This window comes from Miniopterus natalensis, chromosome 8 (assembly GCF_054644295.1).
Source record: "Miniopterus natalensis isolate mMinNat1 chromosome 8, mMinNat1.hap1, whole genome shotgun sequence".
NCBI classification, from domain to species: domain Eukaryota; kingdom Metazoa; phylum Chordata; class Mammalia; order Chiroptera; family Miniopteridae; genus Miniopterus; species Miniopterus natalensis.
This window is the reverse complement of record NC_142088.1, coordinates 76,385,589-76,410,573: the sequence shown is the minus strand read 5'-3', so window position 1 is coordinate 76,410,573 and position 24,985 is coordinate 76,385,589. Positions and strand designations below refer to the sequence as shown.

At 54.7% G+C, this 24,985-nt stretch overlaps 1 protein-coding gene across 1 annotated transcript in view; it reads right to left on the bottom strand.

The window, feature by feature from the left end:
• GLI2 (GLI family zinc finger 2) overlaps positions 1-24,985 on the bottom strand; it is a 237,076-nt gene that overhangs the window by 160,350 nt on the left and 51,741 nt on the right. The window contains exon 2 of the mRNA XM_087819912.1: positions 15,435-15,614. Coding sequence (XP_087676038.1) covers positions 15,435-15,585 — 151 coding nt within the window. The 5' untranslated portion in view covers positions 15,586-15,614. The remainder of the gene's footprint in view (positions 1-15,434; positions 15,615-24,985) is intronic.

Genomic DNA, 24,985 nt, shown 5'->3' with positions numbered 1-24,985 from the left:
CCGTGAGCCTCTGCTGTCTGTAGCAGATGCTATTGGCTCCCGCTCTGTTCTGTGCCCTCTCCACTTTGGTACACACACCACTTCCAACACTAGCCCCTACGATGAATATCTGAGGGTTTTCTCTGCCTCCAAAGCCCACTCTGCCCACATTGTGCCCAGCTGGAGGTGCCAGAGCAGCTCTAGCAAGACCTGACAGGAGCTGGTGTAGTCCTGGGCTCCTGTCCCCTGGGTGGGTAAATCAAAGGGTTGTGGAGTAGCCTGGGTGTAACTCCTGCAGCTCTAGGTGGTAACTGGCCTGCTAAGCTGCCCTTCACCAGTACCTTCCCTCTCCCATCATCTGCCCATACCCCCAAATAAACCTCACCTTGGAGCCTGCTTCTGCAGACTAGAACAAGGATGCCACATGCACGGGTGACCTCAGGTCAGGACACAGCCTGAGACTTCCCCTGGATGGCCAGGAGGCTGGGGCGAGGTGGCCCAGGGGGATGGCACAGCCTGGTGGCCTGGTGGGAATGAGACTGCACTCGCAAAAGGCGAGAGGTGGTGGAGAGACTGCCAGTGGGGCCAGGGTGGGGAAGGGCACCTGAAGACAGAGGCCCAGAGGTGGCCGCACAGACAAAACCCCCGCAGGAGACTGGAGCAGCAGGCATGTGAAGTCGGGGCGGGAAGACGGGGTGGGGTGTACATCGGCCCAGGAGGCCATCAGCTGGGAGTTCTCCCACACGCAGAGCTGAGTCCCAGTCTGACGCTGGGCTGGTCCTCTACCTCCCAAGACAGAACCCAGCTAAGGGACCAGGCTGTTCTTGGGTGCAGCTGGCACGTTTCTGGAATGGGGGAGCTCAAGGATGCGTGGGCTGCATCCCCACGTGGGCCCACCCCACCCTACCTCCTCGAGGATGAACTTTCTAAGGCTGCTCTTGACTCTCCCTCCCCCTCGCCCCCAAAGCAGGCAGACTCCTGGAATCACGGCGCAGGGAAACATCCATTCTGCTTTCCTTTCGTTTTGTATTTTTAAGATCCCAGAAACTTCCAACTCCTCCTTAGAGACACATGCACAAAAAATGTGTTGACCACCCACAGCCCAGCCAGGACATCAGTCACTGTCAGTGAGGCCCAAGGCACTCACTCACAGAACTGTGATGCTCAGTGGCTCCCTGGAGAATTCTCCCAAACCCTCTTGGAGATGTCACCCATGGCTGGCCCTGCGCTCCTCACGGCCTTGCAGTGACCATGGGGGACAGTGACCACCAAGGAACTGAGGACCAGTGCCATCCACTTTGAGTTCAGTGAAATACCCCTCCACCCACAGAACAGGCCCATAAAGGCTCCAAGACACAGTCCCATGTCCCACACCCCTGGTCAGGGCCTGTGAGGACGACAAACATTCCTTTCTGCCTTACCTGCTTTTGCTGCCAACAGAGGACTCAGCTTTACTCCATGCAGGAGTGGAGAACAGGACTCAGATAGACCGGGGTGAGGGATAGTCCACCTGGGCCAGACCTGAGGTGCACACCAGAGTAGACAGCCCAGGAGGAAACATTCCAGAAATGGAGAGAGCACAGGGCCTGCGTGTCAGGGATGCCATGTGAGAAGGGGCCTGCAGGACTGGAAAGGGCGGCATCCCAGAGAGAGATCATGGGTCCCGCCAGTGTCACACCAGGAGTCGAAGTGTCCCAGAAGCCCACGGTGGGGTGACAACCTCAGGACAGACAGGAGGGCCTAGGAGGTTCCCAACACCCACCCTATAGCCAGTCCCTCCCGGCTGTCTTAAAGGTGACCCTGTTGTGGGGCCTCCGCTTCAGTCCTGACCAGGGCCCAAGGAGAGGTACACCAGGCCCTGAGTGAAAGGGCAGGACCTCAGAGCTGCTGCTGATCCCACCATGGCTGGAACCCAGGGCATCTGGCTCTCAGGGGCTCCACCCCAGCCACTGTTGATGGGCCCCGAGCAGGGCTCCGAGCAGGGGAGGACATTTAGAATAAACTCCACTTTTGTTGGATTGAGGTATATCCTGTGACTTGGAGAGTTCCATCTCCGCAATGACACGCAGGCGATTCCTGCTGGTTTGCTCTGCTCGTCAGAAAATTCCCCCTTTTCTCTCTTCCCTCCCTCCCCCCTGCCTCTATTCTGTCATTCCAGAGAGAGACATGGAAGGTGGGACCGGGCCATGTGTGCATGAGTGACTGCCCCCTGCTCGGGGACGACTTGCGCCGGCTCAGCAATTCTCCTCCCGCAGTCCAGGAAGCGGTTTCCACTCTGCCTCAGCAGCACATCTGGAAGAGGCAGCGACTTTAACAACCCCGAGACATGGCCGAGTCCCTCCAAAGCCCCCTGCCCGCTAGCGCACCCATTTCACATTCCTCGTGGCCTGGTCATTCATTTGGCGACTTGCTTGTCTCTCCCAACTGGACTGTCTGTTCCAGGAAGAGGGGACTTTTTCTGTATGTTCCCTGCTGTGACTCAGTGACTAGAACATCCCCTAGCACACACTAGGCCCTCAATAAACATCTGTGGAACGACAGAGGAGAAGCAGGGAGGGAGGGAGGGAAGAAGGAAAAGGGGGGATGATTTTTGATGAGCAGAGCAAACCAGCAGGAATCGCCTGCGTGTCATTGCGGAGATGGCACGCTCCAAGTCACAGGATATACTTCAATCCAACAAAAATGGAGTTTATTCTAAATGTCCTCCCCTGCTCGGAGCCCTTCTATGGCTCCCTACTTCCCACAGCCCAAATTCCTCGGCAGCGCATCCAAGGCTCCCAGCGGTACAAGCTTCCTTCCCGACAGCGGCTTTCCATCTCTCCGGGCGAAACCTCCTCTCGAGCAGGCGCTTGTTCCCCGCCCTCCAAGGAGCCGTCTCATCTGCACCCAGGTCTGCACTCATGTCCCCTTCTCAGGACCCTCCCACAACGTGCCCCTCCTTCCCTGAGGACCTCTTTCGGTGGGGCTGCCCCCAGTACACCCAGCATTTCCTCTCTAAGGCTCAGGGGTACTTTGTGTTCCCCCCTGGGGAGCTCAAAAGTACAGTGAGGGAGGGAAGGGGACAGGCTGGTCACTCCAGGTTCAGCCCAAAAGAGGAGACCCTGGGACGGAACAGCCATAGGAGTGCTTGCTGCTTCCGAAGAGCCAGCGCTGTGAATCCACCCACCAGTGACTGTCCACAGGTGCCCGAACCTGCCTGGTGTCCTCCTAGCTGGCTGCGGCGAGGGGGACATTTTTACTTGGCCTGTCCAATATCACACAGGGCCTGCCTTGTGATTTACAGTCATGACAGGTCAGGGTGCGGACCCTCCCCCACTACAAGGTGGCCAGGGGCCATGTGGACACCACCTGGCCTGGTCTCAGTGACTGGCTCACAGGGTGCAGGGGACCCTGGCCAGGAGAAGGAGAAGACTCCTGGACTTCAGCCAGAATCACCTGAAGGGAGACACTTCTCCACGAGAGCTTGGGGGTGCCAGGCCCACATTCACCTACAGTGACTCTTCATCACCTGGTGAGGACAAGGCCACTCAGATGGAGAGAGAGAATGTTCCGGTGACACCACCAGGGCCTCCCCTGCAGCCAGCCATGGTTCCCATGACGGAGGCTAAGAACTCCATGTACTTCAGGGGGGCTAAGTGGGTTTCTGTCACTTGCAACAAGTGTCCTAGCTCAGTCTATGGCGAAGAGCCGTCCATTCAGGCCAAGGTGCTGCCTGCATCTTCCCGTGTCCGCAAACACCACACATGGCCCTCCTGGGGTTCTGCATTAAACCTGGCTGCTGTCTGTCTTCCACGGCCACTGGCTGGAGCCAGTCTAGGGACGGGCATGGGCAAAGGAGAGAGTGGGGGGCTCCGAGAGCCACCACCTGGGACTCACTGAGGACATGGGGTAGAGGGCAGGAGGACCGTGAAGCAAAGGGGCAAACCAGGGGCTCCAGGCCAGAACAGGGGAGACGGGAGGGTGCGCAAACAACTGCAATGTGCCAACCCTGCCACTTCCCGGGAGATGCACTCACCCTGCACATGGCCTCTGCAAGGGCTGCTCTGAGGGACAAGTGACACCACATCCCCATGGAAACGGCGCTCTAAGGCTCACCCCTCCTGGGAGACCTATGGGGCAGGGAGAGCCCCTGGCTTCCGAGTCCCCGATCTGCTTCTTACTGGGCTCCCTCACATGCTCACTGTGTGGCCTTGGCAAGACCTTTCCCCTTTCTGGGCCTCAGTGGACCAGATGGCCCTGAGGCCCCTGCCACTCAGAAGCGTAGAAAAGAACCTGCCGCTGTCCAGCTGCAGGGATCACCGAGCCCTGGCCCTTCCCAGCAGAGCCACAGGAGCCCAGTGCCTCCCGACCTGGAGGAGCAGCAGCAGGGCTGCCAGGGTCACCCGGCACGCTGCCAGGCCCTCTCTCCACCCGCCTGACCCGCAGCCCCCCTGCTGCAGAGCCTACGACAGGCCAAGATCAATTATGTGGAGACCAAGGGGGGATGTAACCTGGTGATGAAGAACTGGAAGTCAGTTGGAGGCTGGCCGCCCTCGAAAGTGATTTACTCAGCTCCCTGCCACACTCGCACCCTTAATGTAATTATTTGCTTTGTCATTAAACACCCGCCTTCCACTCCAGTTATTTTTAGAGCTTCTGGAGCCTATAGAATTCACCGGGAAGCTGCTCATTGGCCAGGGCAAGCCAGGTCCTCCCTGTGGGACAGCGATGCTCGTGAAGCCTAGGGACAGCCTGGGGACTAGGCTAGGGGTTCAGGGCCACGACAAGGCCAGGGCCACGACAAGGCCAGGCCCAGACGCCACAGCCCTCCACCCTCCCCCTCCTTAACTTCCTTGACCCCTCTCCCTCCTTTATTCCTTCACCCTTCCTCCCTCCCTCCCCTCCCTTCTTTTTGAAAAGGAAGGTATAATTCACATACCATAAAATTCCCCCTTTTATTTTTTTTCAGTGGTTTTTAGTATATTCACGGGGTTGAGCAACCATCACCACTATCTAATTACAGAGCATTCATCACCCCAAAAGGAGCTCCATACCCAGCAGCAGTCACTCCCCACCCCTCCTCCCTCAGCCTTGGCAACCACTGACCTACATTCTGTGTCTGTGAATTTGCCTGTTTGGGACAGTTCACATGAACGAAATCATACATGTGGCCCTGTGTCCAGCTTCTTTCACTAAGCATAATAATATCAAGGTTCATACATGTAAAAACACGGACCAGTATGTCCTTCCTTTTTATTGCCAAATAATATTCCATTATGCGAATTTGCTACTTTTTGTGTATCCATTCATCAGTTAGTGGACATTTAGGTTATTCCAGTTTTTAGCTGTTATGAACAGTGTTGCTGTAAACATTTGTACACAGGTTTTTGTATGAGCGTGTTTCAGTTCCCTTAGGTGTATGCCTAGGGGTGGAGCTGCTGGGTCCTCCCTCCTTCTGTCCCTTCCTCCCGTAGCAGCTGGGAAAGCGGGGGCCTGGTATGTTAAGGCCTCTGTGGACTGAGGTCGGCTAGAAAGCTCTGCCCTGCTCCAGCCGTTGAAGATACAGGCCCTCTCAGGCAGGTGATGCCATTCTCCATGGGAAAAACCACAGCAGCCCCTGGTCACCCACATGCCAGACCCTCACCCTCTGAAGAGCTGGCCAGGTGAGCTCCCTCACCCCCACTTACAGGTGAGGCAAGGGCAGCCCACGCTCTGACCTGGATGGAGACCCCCACCTGCCTGCCTCTAACTGAAGGCACCTGTTGCTTCCCTCGTCACCAACACAGCCTGGAGGGATGTGACCAGTGTGCAGACTCAGGGGACCAAAAATGGGACAAAGGTCCCACCTGCTCCAGCCTCAGAACTAAAACAGGCAGCCAAGTGCATCTTTGGCAATTTGGGCTTCCCTTTTTAACCCTCTTTTCCCCTGGGTCAGCTCCACAAGCCCCAGGTACTCCAATGCCACCAGGCTGACACTGGGGAGGGGCCTGGCACCTGGTAACTTAGGTCTCAAGGAAGCATATAGGTCAACGTGCCCTCTGCACAAACCCAGGGGCAAGGTGGCAGTCCAAGGGTAGGTTCCAGGCACTCAGCAAGCGGGAGGAGCTTTCTTCCCCTGACCACTGCCACACCAAGCAGGGCCACCTCTCTGCTGAGCACAGGGCCTCCCTTGGATGTCCCTCTGTTTCCAGAATGATGGGGACTAAGGAGGGTGTGAAGCTTGTGCCTGGTGTCCACTGCCCAGCACCATACCACACCCAAACCCTCTTCTCCAAAATGGCCCTGCTCAAATGGGACACAGACGTGACCTTCCCAGACCACACGACTCGCTGCCTGGTGTCTGGGAATTCGACTTCCTGATCCCCACAAACATAAGGCATCGGTCTGTGCCCACTGGGAGCAAGGTCAGACAGCACAGCTTCTCCAGACAAAGCACCTCCAGCCCCTCCCTCCAGGCCCGCCCAGGAGGACAGGCTGTCTGAGCCTGGGGGTGGGGGTGTCCAAACAAGCCCTGCTCACTCAGGTCCGAGTGGGCTGGGCCTCCAGGATCCACACCTGGCTCTGCAGCAGCTGGAAGACACAGACCTAGGAGGGGCCTCTGGACACTGCCTGGCAGGGCTCCCTAGCCCTGAGACAGAGGCTGGGGCTGGGGAGTAAAGGGAGCCCCTCCCCAAAGGGCTGACAGAACCAGCCACCCTGAGCCATTCTCAGACCCCAAGACCTTTGTCCATGCTGTCACTCCTTGCATATCATGGGCAAACTGCTGCTCCATGTGGAGACTCAGTTCAGAGTCCTGTGCATTCATTCATTCATTCATTCACTCTCAAGTATCTATGGGAAGCACATGTACTACTCTTGGGAAAAGTTCTAGAATAATCACATAATAATACTAATAGCAGCAACGACTTTATACAGAACATCTACTACATGCCAGGTACTATCAAAGCCCTTTACACTGTTGATCTGTAATCCCAGCCCTCAAAAGATAAGTATTTTGTCCATTGTTAAGATGAGGACACTGGGGTTCAGATCAGCAAAAGATACCCAACTGAGAGGTGGCAGAGCAGGGATTCAAACCCTGTCAACAAGCCTGAGCCTCATGGGTCAGGGAACTAACCGGCTGGCGGCCCAGGGGCAGTCACTCCATGCACCATCCCTGTGGCTTGCCCTAAGCCCCGCCACACTTCCCAAACATCATTTCAGTAACTTCTCTCCCACCATCTGATCTAAGTGTTCAGCTAAGCGCTGCAGGACCCTGACTAGTCAGAGGGCAGTTGGCTGCAGGCAGCAGCCTTACTGGGCCCTACTCGGCGTGTAGGACCTTTTCCGGCGTGCTCCTTCCCTAAGGTTTTCCTGAACACCCCAGGCATCGGGCAAGGGCCACATCAGCATCATAAGAAGGAATGTGGTTTCTCTCATGGGCCACAAGCTCTGGGGACAGGGACTCTGGCTCTTGCTTCTTGGATGCCTCCTCTCACCCTCCCTCCTGCCCTGCCTGGTGCTGGCTCAGGGCTTCGGGGAGACGGCAGCGTCTGCTTCTCTCATCAGTGTGCAGATGAATAGCAGGCGCCGACAGAGCCACGGGACATCAGCCTGCACGATCAAATGGCCACACATCCACCTGGGATCCCAGCCACCCCGGCCTCACTCCAGGGCAGTCAGGAGGCCTTCTCCTTCCCCACCCACCAGTCCCACAGGTCCCCAGGCAGCACCCTGCGCCCCTGTCACACCTGGCTGGCAGACTCAGGGGCCTCTCTCTGGTCCAGTCTCTTGGCCTAGGACCCTTCCACTGCAAGTTGAGCAGACGTGGCAGGGGTCTGCCTTAAACCTCTTTGGCTGTTTCCCTGCTGTCTGGAGAGGGGAGTTTGGGGAGGGGATTTAGGAAGCTCCACCTGCCTCCCAGGCTGGAGCCCCTCTCAGGCCCCATCTGCACACCCCACTGGAGCGCAAGGGCCAACTCACTGACCCTAAGCCCCTGCACTTCCCAGGGGCTACTCTGCTACTCCCCACACCGATGTCCACCCACCCCTCCCTCTTTTGCCTGGGGAGACACTGCACGTCACTGAAGGCCTAGCTCCCGGGGCAAGATTTGTCACCACAGTGCTCTATTTTCAGTCCCCGATGCCTCCAGGTGTCCCACATCCACTCCAAACACCAGGCCTGACTTCATTATCTTCAAAATGTTCCTGAGATCAGAGGCGGTGAGACCTGGCCACAAACAGAAAATAAATTACCAACTCCCCCCCCCCCCCAATGATAAATGGTTCTATTAGCAAACCAGATTGTTAAACTCCGATATAACAGAACGCAGGAAACTGGGGCCCATTCATTCTCCCTCTGGCGCATACTGAGTTGTAAATAGGTTATTTTGTGTGTAAATAACACATTAAAACACAGCATTAGCTGTGTCTTTTGATAGAGAGGAAATTGTTACAAATAAATAATTCCGGACAGGAATGTAAAATAAGCCAGATTTAATAGTGCATGCCTGGTGCAGCCGTGTTAAACATGACTAAAATGATAAAGCCCAGAATATACTAATAGTAAACTATGCACTGACATCAAAGTAATGAGGCTATATTTTTACCAAGCTTGAGAAATGCTGAAATTAGTTTTGACAGAACCAAACATCAGAAAAATGTTTCTGACATAAATACTGTCAATTTGGGAAGCGGGGGTTTAGGCCAGGAGGGGGGCAGGGCTGGGGGCAGCTGTGTCCCATTCCATGGGCAGGTCCTAGGCAATCAGTTTCCAGTCCCAGGTGACCATTTGTGCTTCACGTCTCTGGATCTCAGTTTCCACATCTGTAAAATGAACAGGTTTGAACTATATGACCTCTGAAGTTCCTTCTAGTTCTGCAGTTGTCCCTCCTACCCATGGGGGAAACGTTCCAAGACCCCAGTGGATGCCTGAAAACACGATATTACTGACCCCTATTAATACTGTGCTTTTTCTTGTACATACATAAATTAAACCTATGGTAAAGTTTAATTTATAAATTAGGCACAGTACGATTAACAACAACTAATAATAAAATGGAACAATTATAACACTGTTTTGTAATACAAGTTATGTGAAATGTAGTATCCCTCTCTCCAATAACCAATCTGGTAACCCAGGAAGCTACTGAGTGACTAAGGGGAGGGATACGCAGTGTGGAGACGCTGGACAAAGGCACGATTAGTGTCCTGGGTGGGATGGAGCAAGAGCGCACAAGATTTCATCACACTGCTCAGAATGGTGCACAACTTAAAACTTATTTTTTTATTCCTGGAATTTTCCATTTAATATTTTCAGACTGAGGTTGACAGCAGATAACTGAAACCACAAATAAGAGAGACTGCTATAATTGGAAATAACTTCGAAGCTCCCCCCAACACTGCAATAATTTAACACAATGAACCATGAGAAATAGGCCGTGTCCTTGAGGCATGGCCACGGCCCAAAGAGAGAGCAAGAGCAAGAGCCACATACCTGCCCTCAGATGCTTTCATTCTGCATGGGCAGAGATCGCCAGCTCACATGTGCCAGCTAGAAAACACCAACATGTGTCCAGAGTGCTATCATGTGAGCTGGCCACCACAACCAAGGGGAGAAGCCAAGTGGGGGGTGTCTCCCAGAGCACAGGGGCAGAGGGGAGGGGTCTGCTGTGTTGGGGGCAAGTGGGACCTCCTGTCTGATTTTGGATGGCAGCTTCGAGTGGTGTTTAAGGCATGAGGTCTTGGTGTCATGCGTGAGACCACGATATGCAGGGATGCTCACTCAGGTTTATGTCACTGACATTTACCTCACACTAAACAGGCACTCTGCTGACTATCCTAGAGACACTCTCCCATGTCACCTCACCACAGCCAGAAAGTATCCCCATTTTACAGACCAGAGACGTGAACTGCCTTGCCCCAGAACACACAGGTAACAAGTGGGGAGCTGAGAAGGGCAGTACCTTCCCACTGCGCTCTGCTACTGACCTAAAGGAGCCTCCAGCCCTCACCCTGAGCCCCAGGCACTCCAACCCTCCAGGACACCCTCAGCACCCAAGGCCATGCGGGTGCCATCAAGAGCCAACAAAACGCCGGCAGTCACGCTGTACCCACTTCCTGGGTACACAAAGCTGACAGGCACAGAGCTCTACTCTCCAGAAAAAGTCCGACAGGAACTGGCTGTTCTGTGTGGCTGAGCTGTTAAAACAAGCTCAGAAGCAGCAATCCTGAAAATCAACAGCAATCCTGAAAATCACTTAAGAGTAATTGACCACTTAGTCACATCTGAGTGCATTTCGGGCTCAAGGCAAAAGTGTGTGGCCCCAGCCAAGCAGCTCAGGTAGCCAGGGAGGCTGGCCCATGTGGTTAAGTTCCAGGGGTCTCGGGAGGGAAGGGGGCCAAGGATCAGGCCAGCCCCGAATGAACCTCGTGCCAGGGGACCTTAGGGCGAGCAGAGGCAGCTGGCTGCACTAGCCCACTGGGCACACACCTGACTTGATAGTATCAGACTCCCCCCCTTTCAACAATCATTGCCAAGGGGATGGGGCACAGTGACGAACAAACGATGCTCTGCCCACACGGTGGAGGAGGGGTGTGGCACAGAAGTAGAGAGGGGCAAAGACACCAGGGACCCGGGTACTGATCAGTGTAGGGCATGGTAAGGCCCACATGACTCGGGGATCCCAGCCCTAGGAACCTCAGCGAGAATGCGCACTGCCTGGCTTGTTCACACATTCGGTGTCTGAGAAGAGCTGCAAGACAGATGTGCTGCCCCACTGCCATTCCGGGTTTGAATTTGAGAAGCATCCCAAGACAGGTGGGCTGCCTCACCGCACAGCAAAGATGCACCTCGAAGAAACTTTCAAAGAAGCCGGTGAACAAAACGAAGGGGTGGCTGGTGCCAGTTTAGGTGGCCCCTGCATCAAGGGAGCACTGTGCCAAGTGAGAGTCATGCAGTGCTCACCCTGGTGAATGTGAGGGTCACACCCCTTCCGGGGATCCAGTCCCGTTGCATCCAGGGGCCTGGGAAGCCTATTAAACACATGGCCAGGCCCCGGTCAGGAGATCCTGTTTCAGCGGATCTGGGCAGCCGGGGAGTCTGGGTTTGTTATAGTTCTCTCATGAGATTCTGAGGCGAGGCCAGCTTCAACCTCTGGGCTGGCCCCACCCTCCAGGGTACGAGGCAGAGGATGAATTAGAGGCCAGGGGTCCCCAAGCTCGCTTATCCAGGACAGCCTGTGGCAGAGAGGCAAAGACGGACTGGAGTCTAGGTGTGGTCCTCTCGAGTGGGAAGACACCAGAAATCTGAGCTTCCCACCACCTGTCTGGCCTCAACAGGTCAGTTAGCAAGTGTTAGCAGTAAAGGCGAGACTTTCTAAGTCAGAGCCTACAGGCCTAGAAAAGAAAGACTGGTAACAGTTACTAAAGCAAATACTTAAGTCAGACCTCACATAGACTAATGTGCCCAGCACCTTGCATGTGCTAACTCAAGTAATTCTGACAACATCATGAAGTAGGTTCTACTATTATGTCCATCCTATAGATGCAAAAACTGAGGCACATACCTGCACAGAGTCAGGCCACCTGGCCAGAGTCTGGGCTGCCTCCTACTTCTCTGCACTGCACAGCAGGAGCAGCTACTATCCGAAAGGTGCCCTGTGCCAGGCAGGTGGAAGCACATTGTATGTTTGCTGTAACTTCTACACAGTAGCTCCATATATATGATTCACACTTTACACACGGAAAGGCTTGCACTACCTCACACAGCTAGAACACAGAGAGCCCAGAACGTACAAGTGCATGAGAATCACCCCAGCTTGCTGGAACCCCCTCCCAGAAACTCTGCTTCAGGAAGTCTGGAATGGGGCCCAAGCATTTGCACGTCCAACAATTTCCAGGGATACCAATGCTGCTGGTGGGGGACCACAGAGGGAGGGCCCTGACCCGGCACATGGAGGTGCTCAGTTGTAAGGGTGAGGTGTTGGCCACTGCAGCACATCACAGGGTTTCTAAAGCCTGTGTGGCTGCTGGACTGCAGGGACAAGCAAAGCTCACTGGATCAGACCTGGCTCAGAGTTTTATGGCTCCAGCCTTTCTGATCATCCCAGCCCAGAGACTTGGAGTGGCTGGGTCCCTGGTGCTTAACAGAGGCTCACAGAGAGAGGTTCAGAAATATTTTTGGAGAAAAAAAACCACTGCGAGGGGGAAAATACGACAGCATTTGCACAGTTTCAGTGTAAAGCCAACAAGAAACATCTGAATCAAATTGCCTTTAAAATACGCAATTTTAAAAATTAAAGAGGAAAAAACCCTCTGGGTCAAAATGTGTGTTAAAGCGTTATTGCCCGTAAGCATGAGCAGAGCAGCTAGAGAGGCTGAGAAAGGACTCACTGGCCAAGGTTCCACCGTCCTGGCTGCTCCCGCCAGGTAGGTGAGCTCACCTTTCCCGTGTGACCCAGCCCTGTTTTCCCCTCTGGTCCGGCCCTGCTCTGCTGTGCAAAGGTCTGCGATGCACATCTCAGCTCAGAGAGGTAGCGACTGTTAGAGGAAATACCCAGCCCGGGCAGGTCCAGCTCATAACACTTAAGGAGGTCAAGCAACAGGCCAGGTGACTTTCAAGGTCCCTCTGCAAATAAGTTACAGCTCCAGAGAAGTGAGCAGACACTGCTAGCCACTGCATAGACGAGGGAGCTGAGGCATGGTGATAGACAGGATACCTTTCCAAGGCTGATGCAGAGACTGGGTGCCTACCATAAAGCATCCATCAGTGGGCTGGGCCCAAATCACCCACGAACAACCTAAAATTACAGTCTAAAAATACATACCAGAGGAGACTCACCTTGTGCCCCACGCCCCAGACCCTGAGCTCTGTTGAAGCAGCTGGTGGCCTTGAGCAAGTCCCTTCCCTACGTCATATCAGCCTCCTCTACAAAACGAGGTATTAAAGGGAGGCTCCGACTGCTTGGGAGTGAGACATGCTCCACCCTCATACCCACGGGGGCCCATCTGGGTTTTCCAAGTTCTGCCCCTGGGGACGTCTGCCTCCTTTCCATTCCCTCTCCTCACTCTGGACCCTCACACCCTCTCTCATTTCTATTATGCTTGAGGTAGGTTGGTTACCAAGTACCTAAGTGAAGACCTCAAATACCATGAGTCACTCACAGCACCTCTGCCACCTCTGATAGGATGTAATAAAGCTCAATGTCATGAGACCATGAGGACTGGATAACGTTTGTCAAATGCCCTGAACGGGAGAATGAGGCCCAGAGAAGGTGATGGCTTGCCACGCTGGGACCCAGGGACATTGCTAGAACTAGGATCCTGGCCAGTGCCCTCTGGGCCCCACCACTGGGCCTCCCTCACTCCATCCGTAGAACATGGGCATCACAGTCCATTAGCAGCAGGGGACCTGTTCCCAGAGGCCCTGCTTGCTCCATGCAGGCAAAGCTGCTCTTCCCTGACCCCAGGAGGGTCCTTCCCCACCAGGCTGCTGGAAAGGGGCAGAGGGAGCAGAGTGGTGAGGGGGCGCTCCAGCAGCAGCTGCATCTGACTTCAAGGCTCCAATGATACAAACCACCTGTCCAGGGGCAACTGGGCTGACAGGTTACCTCCACCCTCTGCTGGAAGCTTATCAGCCACGTGCTCCCCTGGGGTTGGACAATAAGGGGACAGGGGGCTGTGGGCCTAAGCAAGGACGGCACCGTGGGGTGAGGGTGGGGGTGGGGTGGAACAGGGCAAGTGCTTCAGTGGAGCTGCTGCACTCCAAGATATCGGCCCACTGCCTGGCCCACCTCAGGTCAGAACCCCTCAAGTTTCTGTTGTCACTGCACCACTGGTGACAAACAGGTCTGATGCGAGAGGGGTTTCCCCCCAGTTGCTGTCTAATTACTGTCTAAGTCTGTTCTCCACTACTATGACGTGGCAGTACATTACACCATGTGGCAGTTCATGAGCCACTCATGGCTCCAGAGAGCAGACCCAGGCTGGAGAAAAACAGCTGAGGGCCCAGCAGAGACACCCTAAGCCAGCTTGCAAGGGCTCCCTCAGGCCTCAGGAGCCTGCACCTCTATGCATCAGGCAGAGGGACAGCTCGAGGAGTCAGTCACCACAGGCAGGCCTGACCCAGGGGAAGGAACAGACCATGTGCAGACACAGCCAGACGAGGACCGAGAGCCAGCCTCCAAGCCACCGCCAGGCCCCTGCTCCAACCTCCCCTCCCCACGTCTGCCTCCTGGACACCACTCAGCATGAAAGTCCATCCTGGACTTTGGCTCCTTCCTCCACCTCCAGTTGGCCCCTCCTCATAGTGGGAGGGCCTGGAGCACCCATCTCCAAGCAGGACAGGGGTCAAGTGGCATCGCCCAGGTCAGGAGGCCAAACGCCCAGCTCCCCATGGAGCACAGGCTGGCCTTGAATATCCCTCTCCTGACCTGAACCACTCATCCTGATAATGACCTCCAACTGAGAATCACAGGGGAAATAAAAATAAATGTAACAACGACGACCTAGAGGTCCTCCAGTTCACTCTAGGAAACACCAGCTCCGGCCCACTCCGAGCGTCGTTCGTCCAGGCTCCAACCCCCGCTGTGCCCAGCGTGACCGTGAACAGCAGCACCCACATCATCTGATCACTGGTTAGAAATGCAGACACTCAGCCCTGCCCGATTTGCTGACCGGGGCCTGCACTCCGACAGCGCCCCATCTGTGTTCACATCAAAGTGTGGGACACCGCCCACACTCCCCCCGCCCCGCTGGCCCAGGCGAGTTTCCCGCTGAGCCCGAGCTGTGCTTGAGCGGCGAGAGCAACAGGGCATGACTAAATGCACTTGAATAAAAGGGGAAGAAAAGAAATCTAAGTTTCTCCATTCCTCCGAGACAGAAATAGTTCTGTAGTCTCCAGATGGACTGCGCAGACACAGGGGAGGTCTCGCCTTCCCGCCAAACTTTCCCACCGGGGTGCTGGCACGGGCCGTGGAAAGCATAGAGTATTTCTCTTCGGGGCAGTAAAATGAGAGGCTGCGGCTCAAGTAGTCCTTCTGTTATAATTAAGTTGGCCAGAATTTCACCTAAGGATACTAAATTTTGTACCTGACCCTCTAATTACAGCCAGAAGGGATCAAGAGACAATTACTTTCTAAAATAGTCCCTGGCAGGCCAGAGGCAGAAGCAGTGTCTCTGGCACATCTCAAATGTGCCAACCGAGCACCCCAGGGTCGCCCAGCAGCCACTGAGCGTCCCTTCTCTCCCCCTCCCTCTCAGAGTTCTCAGGCCCTCCTGCTGGAGTCTGGGCCAAGGCAGCCTCCCCAGTTTGGGGGGTAGGCCTCTGTGCAGGCGTCCGTCACAGTGCCTAGGATCCAGGAGCAGGGCGCCCTCCTCTTCACCCTCCATAAACCCAGCATGTCTGCCAACGACATCGGCCACCAGCCCAATTAAATCCTAACGGGCTAATGAAAAAGACCCCTGCTGCCCACCAAGTGTGCAAAAAATAGAAAGTACCTCCTTGGGCAGCGGCCGCCGCGGCCGCCGCCACCGTGGCCACCGCCAGAGCAGAGGTCTTCCTCCCCGGGTCAGCGAAAGCAGCGCCCTCCAGGGTGCCACCTTTGCCTTCTTTCTTCTCCGTGGCAGTGGCTGAACTGGACGTGTCCATCTTAGCTTCTCATAGTCCTGGGGGCAGCCCTAAAGAGAAGACAAAGACGCTCACCAGCGCTGCCCCAGGCCCAGCCGGGACGCCGACCCAGATTCCCCGCCGCCACCCACAGCTACAGCAACCAACTCCGTTCTCTCATAATTGGGAAGGAGGGTTTAATTAATTTTGAGAATTATTAGTTCTGAGATTCATCTGGTCTTTGAACGACCTCACGGACAACAGCTGCGCGTTTTCATTATTTTTACCCCAGATTTTAAAATCGCGGCAACAAGTAAGTTCCTGCCGCTGCGCGGGGTCGGCAGGAAGAGCTGCGCTGAGAAGTGAGGTCAGCTCACAGGCTTCCCCAGCCCGGAGCCCCAGGAAAGAAAATCCATCGAGGGACGACTCCGAGGTCCTGGAAGAAAGGCCTCGTTTCTTGTCCCTTCCCTGCTTGCCAGGATCCATCTTTCATTTATTCATGTGTGTTCGCTCACTCATTCATTCAACACGGTCTCCATCGTTTATTCACTCACACACAGTCTGTATTTTTAAGCCTCGATTATGCAGATGTGCGTTTAGTTTCAGTTAGATGGGTAGCATGGGAAGAGAAAGCAGAGTGGCCGGGCAGGGCAGGAGAGAGGGGCCTGCCTCCCCAAGGTCGGGGTGCGAGGCCCAGGGAAGGTCTGAGGGAGCCCAGGGCAGCCAGGGGGCAAAGGCGGAGTCCAGGGCCTGGGTGGGAGGGAGTGGCTTGTTGGAGGAGCAGCAGGAGATGAGGGCAGGCCTTAGAGGGGGACGTGAAGTGACTCACGGTGTAAAGGGGACATTCTCCTGTTGTGCGGAGAGCAGATTTGGGGCGAAGGGCACTACTGCAGTGACCTAGGGAGCTATGATGGCAGCTTTGGTTGGGGGAAGGTGGTGGAAGGGGACGTGCTCTGTGGACAGGGCCCACAGAAGGTGAGGGCTTGGATGTGGCTGTGAGGGAAAGAGGAGAGGTGGTTAAGGGAGGACATCCGGGGATGCAGGCTGGGGGAGGCTTGTCTCCGGCTGGTGGTAGGTCACAGCAAGCCTTTTACTTCATTTTTTAAAAGAAGGGGAGTATCGTCCAGCCAGGCTTGGCTCAGCGGTTGAGCATCGGCCTAGGATCCAGGCGATCGGGGTTCAATTCCTGGTCAGGGCACATGCCCAGGTTGTGGGCTCGATCAATGACTCTCATCATTGATGTTTCTCTCTCTCTCCCCCTCTCCTTTCCTCTCTCTGAAATCAATAAAGATATATTAAAAAATAAAAAAAATTAAAAAATAAATAAAAGAAGGGGGTATCAAAGATGGCTCTGATTTTGACGGCACTGGATGAGTGAGCTACGGTGCAGTTTGCTGAGATGGAGCATAGGGTGGGAAGCAGTCAGGAGCTCGGTTGGGCCACAGAAGTTTGAGATGCCTATTAAACCCACAGAAACTGCTGGAAATGCAGGACCGAGCTCTGGGGAGAAGTGGAAGCTAGAGATGGGAATATGGCCGGCACGGGAAACTCCAACATTTCCAGGTCAGAAACTAGCCAAGGAGAGTGAGCAGGAATGGCCAGTGAGAGGAGGGAGGAAGGAAAGACACCAAACACCAGGAGAGACTTCAGGAGGAAGAAGGAGCGGCTCAGCCACAGGCAACAGGAGACAGATGAGGCCAAGAGCTGCAGGTTCAGCCACGTGGTGGTGCCCAGGGCCTAGGTGGAATTAGGGAAAGACTGGGAAGACAGTGGAAACGGAAGCTGCCTCTCAGGAAGCTTTGCTGTAAAAGAAGCGAAAAAACGAGCAACAATTGGAGGGAGTCAAGGAGGCCCTGGTGGCTGTTCCAGGAGGGAGGCAGGCGGTTTGCAGCCTGCGGGAGGGACCGCCCTGGTACAGGGCTCATGGATCGCAGCGTGGCAGACACCAGAGGCAGCAGTCACTTCCATCCCTGGGGCCTCAAGGCTAAATTGACACCTGTAGAACCCAGAATCTCATTTTGCCAAATCTGCACAGTACTCAGTGTCTTTCTAAGTAAAAGCTGGAGTACACGAGAACACGGGTGTGGCGCGTGAAAGGGCTCCCAGTGCCGCCAGCCAGCCGGGAGGGCAGCCCTAGTTCCGAGCCTCCTGGACATCTGCACCCAGCAGCACGTCGCTTTCCACATCTCCCAACTCCCCGTCCAGAGGACCCAAGGCAGGTGGAGAGACAACCGAGAATTCTGGTGAGTGATGGGGTTTCCTCTGGTCTTGAGATTCAGGGATCACCACCTAATCCATCAGGACTATCGTATAATCTGTTCTTTTAGACTCCGGCTGTCTGAATGGCCCGGGCCTGCTCCGCCTCCCCTGCCCCTTGGCCTGGCCCCAGGAACCATCCCTCCCGGCCAAGTGAGCTGCACTTCTGAGGCACCTTCCTCCTCCCCATTCACCCCGCATCTGATCAGCTGTAATGGCGGTTTCCACTACCAAAGACCCCCACCCCCGCACTGCCTCTCCCAGCTGACCTCTCTGTACCAAGTGGTCTTCCATTCTGGGTTGGTCCTGGGCACCTTCCGAACAATCTCTGGTGCCCCCACCAGGTCGTCCTCTACCTGACAGCCAGGCCCCATCCTCAAAACCAAATCTCACCCCATCCCTCACCTGACCAAGGCCTTGTTGAGCCCCCTTGCCTTCAGGTAAAGTCTTCCTGCAGCCTCCTCTCTCACCTCCTTTTCACACTAAGCGCCCTTGCATGCTTCCAGGCCTCTGCTCATGCCATGCCACCAACCAGAGGCTCTTAACCCTTTCTGTGTATGTGGGACTCCTATTCTTCCTTCAAGATGCCACTTAGATGTCACTTCCTCCGGGAAGCCCTCAACTCTTCAGTCATAGTCACTTCCACTTCCAAACCCCTGCAGCAACCAGACACCCCCTTATTGTGCTCATCACCACTTCTAGGTCAGGAGTGACTCCCCACTGGGGCTGGCATGGAACAGCTGCTCAGGAATGCCAGTCAAAGGCGGCTCTTGCGGGCACCTTTGAGGCAGGGCATCGCAGCTCTTAGAATTGCAAATAATTTTGTGAACAGCATGGGTTTTCCTCCCAGGAATTTAGGCCCAACTTTGAAAAATACTTTGGATTTTGGAAATAAGAACAAAAATCACAATAACAGCTGAAACGACACACCGTTAACAAGTGTTTACCAGCTGCCAAGCCCTTTACAAGTGTGATTTCATTTAATCCTCCCAATATTTTATATAAGAACAAACCAACGCCCAGAGAGGCTGAATAACTTGCCCAAAGACAAACAATGTACAAGTGGCTATGCCAGGCCTTGAACCCAGGCTATCTGGCCCCAAAGCTATACTCCAGAGCACCACAGTCAGCTGTCCCTCAAGTGATGGCCTTACAGGGCAAAGGGATTTGACCCAGATTCCCCGGCAGGCACTGAAGTCACTTATTGTTGAGCCCTTCGGCTGTGAGGGGCACTGGGCCAGGAGTCCAGGGAGCCCAGAAGCAGGATTTGGCATGGCCCCTGTCCAAGTGCCAACCCAAGGTGGTGAGACTGTGGACAGGGACCACCAGCCAAGGGCTGGGCAAATGTTGAGGCTCTGTCAGGGCTACTTGCAGACACCGTGGCTCTGCAGGTGGCACCTGTCTGCTGAGGTTGAGCAGGGTGGGGCAGGGGGGAGTGTGCAGTTGTACATTTAGTCACCAGCTCTTTACTCACTAATCCTTTATGGATAAATCAGCTTCATGCTTCACACTGCACTAGGCTGAGCCGGCCAGGCTCCCCGCCCCCAAATGAACTGGGTGTCCTTCCCTTGGTATGGACACTGCCCCGACATCAGGGCACCTCTTGCATAGCCTGGTCACAATCTTCTATGCACCTGCCTGGCTCTCTGCTCAACTGGGACCTCCTCCAGGGCAGGGCTAAGCCTCGCACCCCTGGGTCCGAGGCCCAGCTGAGCAGTGCTCAGACCCTTGCTGATGTGATGAGGTAGGCACAGGGAAGCAGACCTGCATCTGGAGGGCACGTGCTCAATGGACTAGAAACCAGCAGAGTCCGGGCACCCACACGGTCGGCACATGTGACCAAACTCAGGCTCCTGGGAGGTGTCCCCAAATGCAAATGGGGAAACTGAGGCCAACAATCCGAACCCTCACACTTTAGTGTCAGGGATGCCAAGGAAAGAAAGACACTCGAGAAGGGAGGGGCTGGGTCAACTGTATTAAGGGACAGGAGGAGACTGGAAAGAAGAAGAAGGAACAGCTGTGGAGCTCTGGGGAACAGCCCCTGCAGCCTTCACCCTAACATCCTGCTGCTGTGTAGTCAGTGATGTCACCACCCCGTTTCCTATAGAGGAGGAAGGCACCACCTTCCACAGAGGAGCAAGAAAGACCAGGTCCTCTGGCTGGAAAGCTGCCCGAAGCCTCAGGGACCAGGTGAACAGAGTGTGGGGAGGAAGGTATTTATCCAGATTCCCCTGCCCAGACTGCCTGGTGGCCCAGGAGCAGATGGGCACACAGAAGCGCCTGGGGCTCCATGAAGGCCTCAGGGCGCTGGCCCAGCCAGGGGGCTCTGCAGCGCCCCCGCGCCACAAGCCTCCTCTTCCGCACATCAGTCACTGTCCTCCCCTGCGCTCCCCTTCCAGAAGAGGAAGGCAGTAGACAGAGACGAGAGGCTGTGTAAATCACAGGAATTAGCGGGATTAGCACAATTTCTGGGTAAACACCAGGCGCCCAGGGTCCCAGGCAGCCACTTTCACTCTCTGAAGCTCTTCTGATCAGAGGCAGATGTCTCAGCCTCATCAACAGCCTTACCTGGGCCCCAGAGGACAGCTGGGGACAGCAGGGGGACAAGACTCAGGGTTCCCAGACTCAGCTGGGGGCCTGATGGTCTGTGCTGGCTTCTTTCACGCAAACCACAAAAAAGGCTCCCAGGACCAGAGCTGGGAGCACAGCACTTCACCAGGGGCAGGAGGAGAGCACACCCCCACGCTATCTACGAAACTCGGTGTCCAGAACTCCTGAACTCAGGAGGAGATGCAGCCGCACCTCCGGGGTCTGCTAAGGGAAGGGGGGCATGGACCCAAGCCACCAGGAGCACCTCTGCCATCAGGAGACTGCACACAGATTCCTGCCCTCCTGCAGGGCCCTGGGAGCACTAAAGACCTCTGAGGCAACCTCAGCCATCTGCAGATCCTCATTCCAAGGGTTTGGGTGGAAGCAGGGGGCAAAACAGCCACATTTTTTAAAAAAGTCCCATGGCTACTTCTGATGCACTGGCAGGTTTAAGAAAAACTGCACTGGGTGCTCATAAGGTTGCTTCCAGCTTCCAAATAAGCTTTAAGTTCCGATTAAACCAAGGTTGTATCAGTTGAATGAGAAAAATAAATTTTTATCTTCGTTCACTTGGAACTGGAAATTGGTGTCTCCTTCAGCCATACACGTGGGCATCAAATCACAGTGCCCGTGAGCCTGCCACCAGCACAAGTCACAGATGTGCCCACACTTGCTCACCATGGCATTGCTCTGAAGGTTGCCATCAGAGCCCCCGACCTTACCAGCTGGGCCAGCACATGTATGACTACAGCACGCAGGTGATGCCTTTAACATCTGGTCATCGCAGTCAGTACAGCTGGTTCCCTCTGTATTTTATTCTAGCACTTACAGCATTATTCAGAAGGGGTCCATGGCACAGAAACAGTTAAGACCTCTGATAAAAAAGGCTGACTTGAAGAATAAATTAATTATCAGAGCAGAATGAGAGAATCTCTCTGAAACCTGCAATCCCAGACACCTCCCGACACCTGGCTTCTTTGAACTCCTCTAACGAGTGAGTCACAGGAATTAGAGCGTCTTCCCTGGGCAAAATCAATCTCCAGGAGAGATGAAACCTTGCCTCCCAGCAATCGCAGGCACCCGGGCCATCGCGTTCTCAGCTCCTCTCTGATCTCAGCCATGTGGCATGCGTGCCCAGCCCCACACGCACAGGCATGCATGGGCACACATAGAACACACAGCAACAACCACTACCACAGTCACATGCATGAATGCACACACAGACCACATCCACACATACACAGCCGCATACATGCATGTACACACAGAGACCACATACACACATACACAGCCACATACATGCATGTACACAGAGACCACATCCATATATACACAGCCACATACATGCACGTACAGAGACCACATCCATACATACACAGCCACATACATGCATGCACACACACAGACCACATCCATGCATACGCAGTCACATACATGCATGCACACACAAAGACCACATCCACACATACACAGCCACACTTGGGCTCTTGGGACACACTGTCAACATGCATACATGGTTATATGCCACACATGCATGTACTCACATACATGACCACACTTGTGGGCACACAGTGACATAAGAGATGCACACATTCACATGTATGTGTACAAAGATACACACACACATACATACACTGGAGATAATAAACACCCGCCTGCCTTTATCATAAAATTATTTTTAAGATGAAATGAGCTAAAACACGTAAAATCTCCTGGAGTGAAGAGCATATTGCCAATGCGACACAGATGGAAGGAAAAGATCATTATAACCTCATTATAACTGAAAAGAGGGCTTTCTCTCAGTCTCACTCCTGGTCCCAAGGTCCCGAGGACTCATCCTATATCCTTTGAGTGGCTGAGCACCAATCATCTCATCTCATCACCTCAGTGTTGCCATCTGTGAAATGGACATTTAAAGTGTGCTCCCGGCCTAAGGGATGACAGTCCGATACCACAGTGCAAAGGCCAGCACGTCAAAGCAAAGGGGTCCAACTTTCCATATCAGCGGCATGAGGGAGCCAGTCACGGGCCTCAGCTCAGCACCACCCCAGCCCAGATCGCAACTGACGTGCACTCCTCTACCTGGTAGGAGAAAGAAATGGGTGAGGCGAGGGTTCCCTAGGGCTGCTCCAAACTGGGACACTCTGCTGGCACTTCATGGCAGGATCAGAATAATCCTATTTTCAAATATATCTGCATATATTCTCCCAAGTGAGAATCTGTGCTCGGACCAGTGTGGTCCATGTCAGCTGTGTCTATGGCCACAGAGCTTCCCCCAGCTTTAATATGGAGCATCCTCCCAGCCTGCCAGGGTGGAGAAGACAGTCACAGCACAGTCCGTAACTATATATTACAGCAGTAGCCCACAAACATGGGTCCTCAGTGGGGTCTGAGCTAGGGCTGGCCAGGCGGGAGGACCTCTGCAGTCGGGCGCCTTTCTCTAAGGAAAGGTCACTTTCCTGTGGGGGCCAAGCGGGAATGCAGGGGCTTCTGCTGGTTACCCACCTGTCTGTGGGACCTCAGGCCCAGGCTGCACCTGCTTCCTACTTCTCTGTCCACCTGCCTGTCTCTGTAGGTGAAAACAAAGCCCACTGAAAGGGCTCCAAGGGGGCCCAGCAGCACCCAGCCTCCGAGGAAACCCAGACGCCAACACCGAAAGGGGCTCCAGGCGGGGCTCATGGAAATATACCTCTGGCCACCAGAGATGGGTCGGGAACAGCCTGTCACAGACCTGTCCCCTGGCTCCTCCCTCTTCCTGTGGGCCCCTCTTGCACCACCCTGGCCCGGGGTTCCCACAGCCCCCAGGGAGCCCCTTGGGGAAATGAAAAACTCACAAGGGGAATCAGAGCCTGCAGAAGACCCTTGGGATCCTGGCCTGGTCACATATGGGGAAAACGGAAAGGCCAATGAGGTCCCCATTCCCGCCACCCCATGGACAGTGACTGGGCACACACTCCTTTCTGAGATGAGCAGGAACCTCAGGCTCTGCTAGTGTGGGAGGCACTGGTGCACAGCAACTGCTCCTTAGAGACGCAGACCTGCCTCTACGTGGGTTTGGCACATAGCCTGCTGCCTGCCTGCTGCCCGCCTGCTGCCCAGGGGGATGTGAGGGCAACGAAGAGAGGCAATTCCACAAAATAGAGTTCTTCTGAAATCCCCCATGGCATACCATGTGAGGCCCTCCATCCTGTGTGACACAGAAGGGTCCCCTTGGAAGGCACCATCATTCCTTGGCTGCACTGGGAGCAGAGAGAGAAAAGCTTGGAACCTTTAAGCACCTGTAGGTGCCCACACCAGGCCAGCACCTCTCCTTGTGGTATCTCACTGCCTGCCATGGTTACCCTGAGGGGCCGATACCATGATCCTCACTTTACAATAAAATAGGCCCAGAGAGGGTAAGTAACCCACCCAAAGCCACAGAGTTGACAAGTGGCACTGCAGGTCCGCTAGATTCTGAAGCCCACACATTTTATACTTTTTCCACCACAACAGAACTCTTTGAGTCTGTAGATCCCACCACGCACAAGGAATACTGCAGGGGTGTCAAAAGGTACAGTTCATACAGAGTTTGTTGGTGGCTAGAGCAGTACAAGCCCATGGAAGCTCAACGAGGGAGGGCAACTGGCTATGGCGGTGGAAGGGACTTGCAGGTGACCATCCAATCGGCCCTGTGGTTTCAAGTCAGGAAATGAGAGGCCTTGAGCTTGGGGGCACCCCATGGGAGGGATGGCATGAGCTCGTGCCCTTGGCACATTCTGGAGGGAGAAAAAGAAAGGAGGGTGCTCCCACAGGGAGAAAGGAGCAGGCGATAAGCCCAGTTGAAGGGGGCTGTGGGGCAGGAAGGCTGGGGAGACTGAGGTTTAGGAAGAATGTACCTCCTTGCCTCCTAGTCTCAGACACACTTCTGCTGCACAAGCCAGCTAGCCTGGCTCCCACGATCCCAGCTGCTTCCAGGAGCTTTGGGCCAGAGGCCTGGAAGGTGGGAGCAAAGCCCTCACCCTCTGGCTGTGGTGAGGGGACGGACACCCTGCAAAAATCACTCTCCTAGAGGGTGCATCGTACACTCCCTGAATGTGTTTTCCAAGTATGGAATCTTCCTCATTGCGCAGGCCCTGGGCTTGCTGGTGTGCAGAAAACAGATTATTAACCCTAATTCACTGACTGGCTGGGCTGGAACAGCAGCCGGCGCAGCCGGTGGGAAATGTGGGCCCTCCTGCGGCAGCCAGCTTCTGGTAAGAGGAGATGGGTATCAGGAGGACTGGGGCTGGCAGAAGGCTTTTTTTTTCTTCTGAGAGGGTGAAGGTAAGAGCTACTTCGAGCTTGACACTTCCATTCACTTATACTTGAGTTTATTTTCTGAAAATACGAGGCCAACTCCACCCCACCTGCTTTTGCCCTAATGTGCTCCCACCCAGAGTCCTACTGGAGCTCCCTGTGCTGCTCCTGAAATGTCAGTCCACTCTGGCACACGGCAAGGGCCACAGCAGCCGCATGTTCAGAGAGCGCACCCTGAGTGCAGGCTGGAGTAATCCCCGCTCCACCCAAAACTAGCTTCTCAGACCAAAGCCTCAGTTTCCTCATCTGTACTACGGGGATG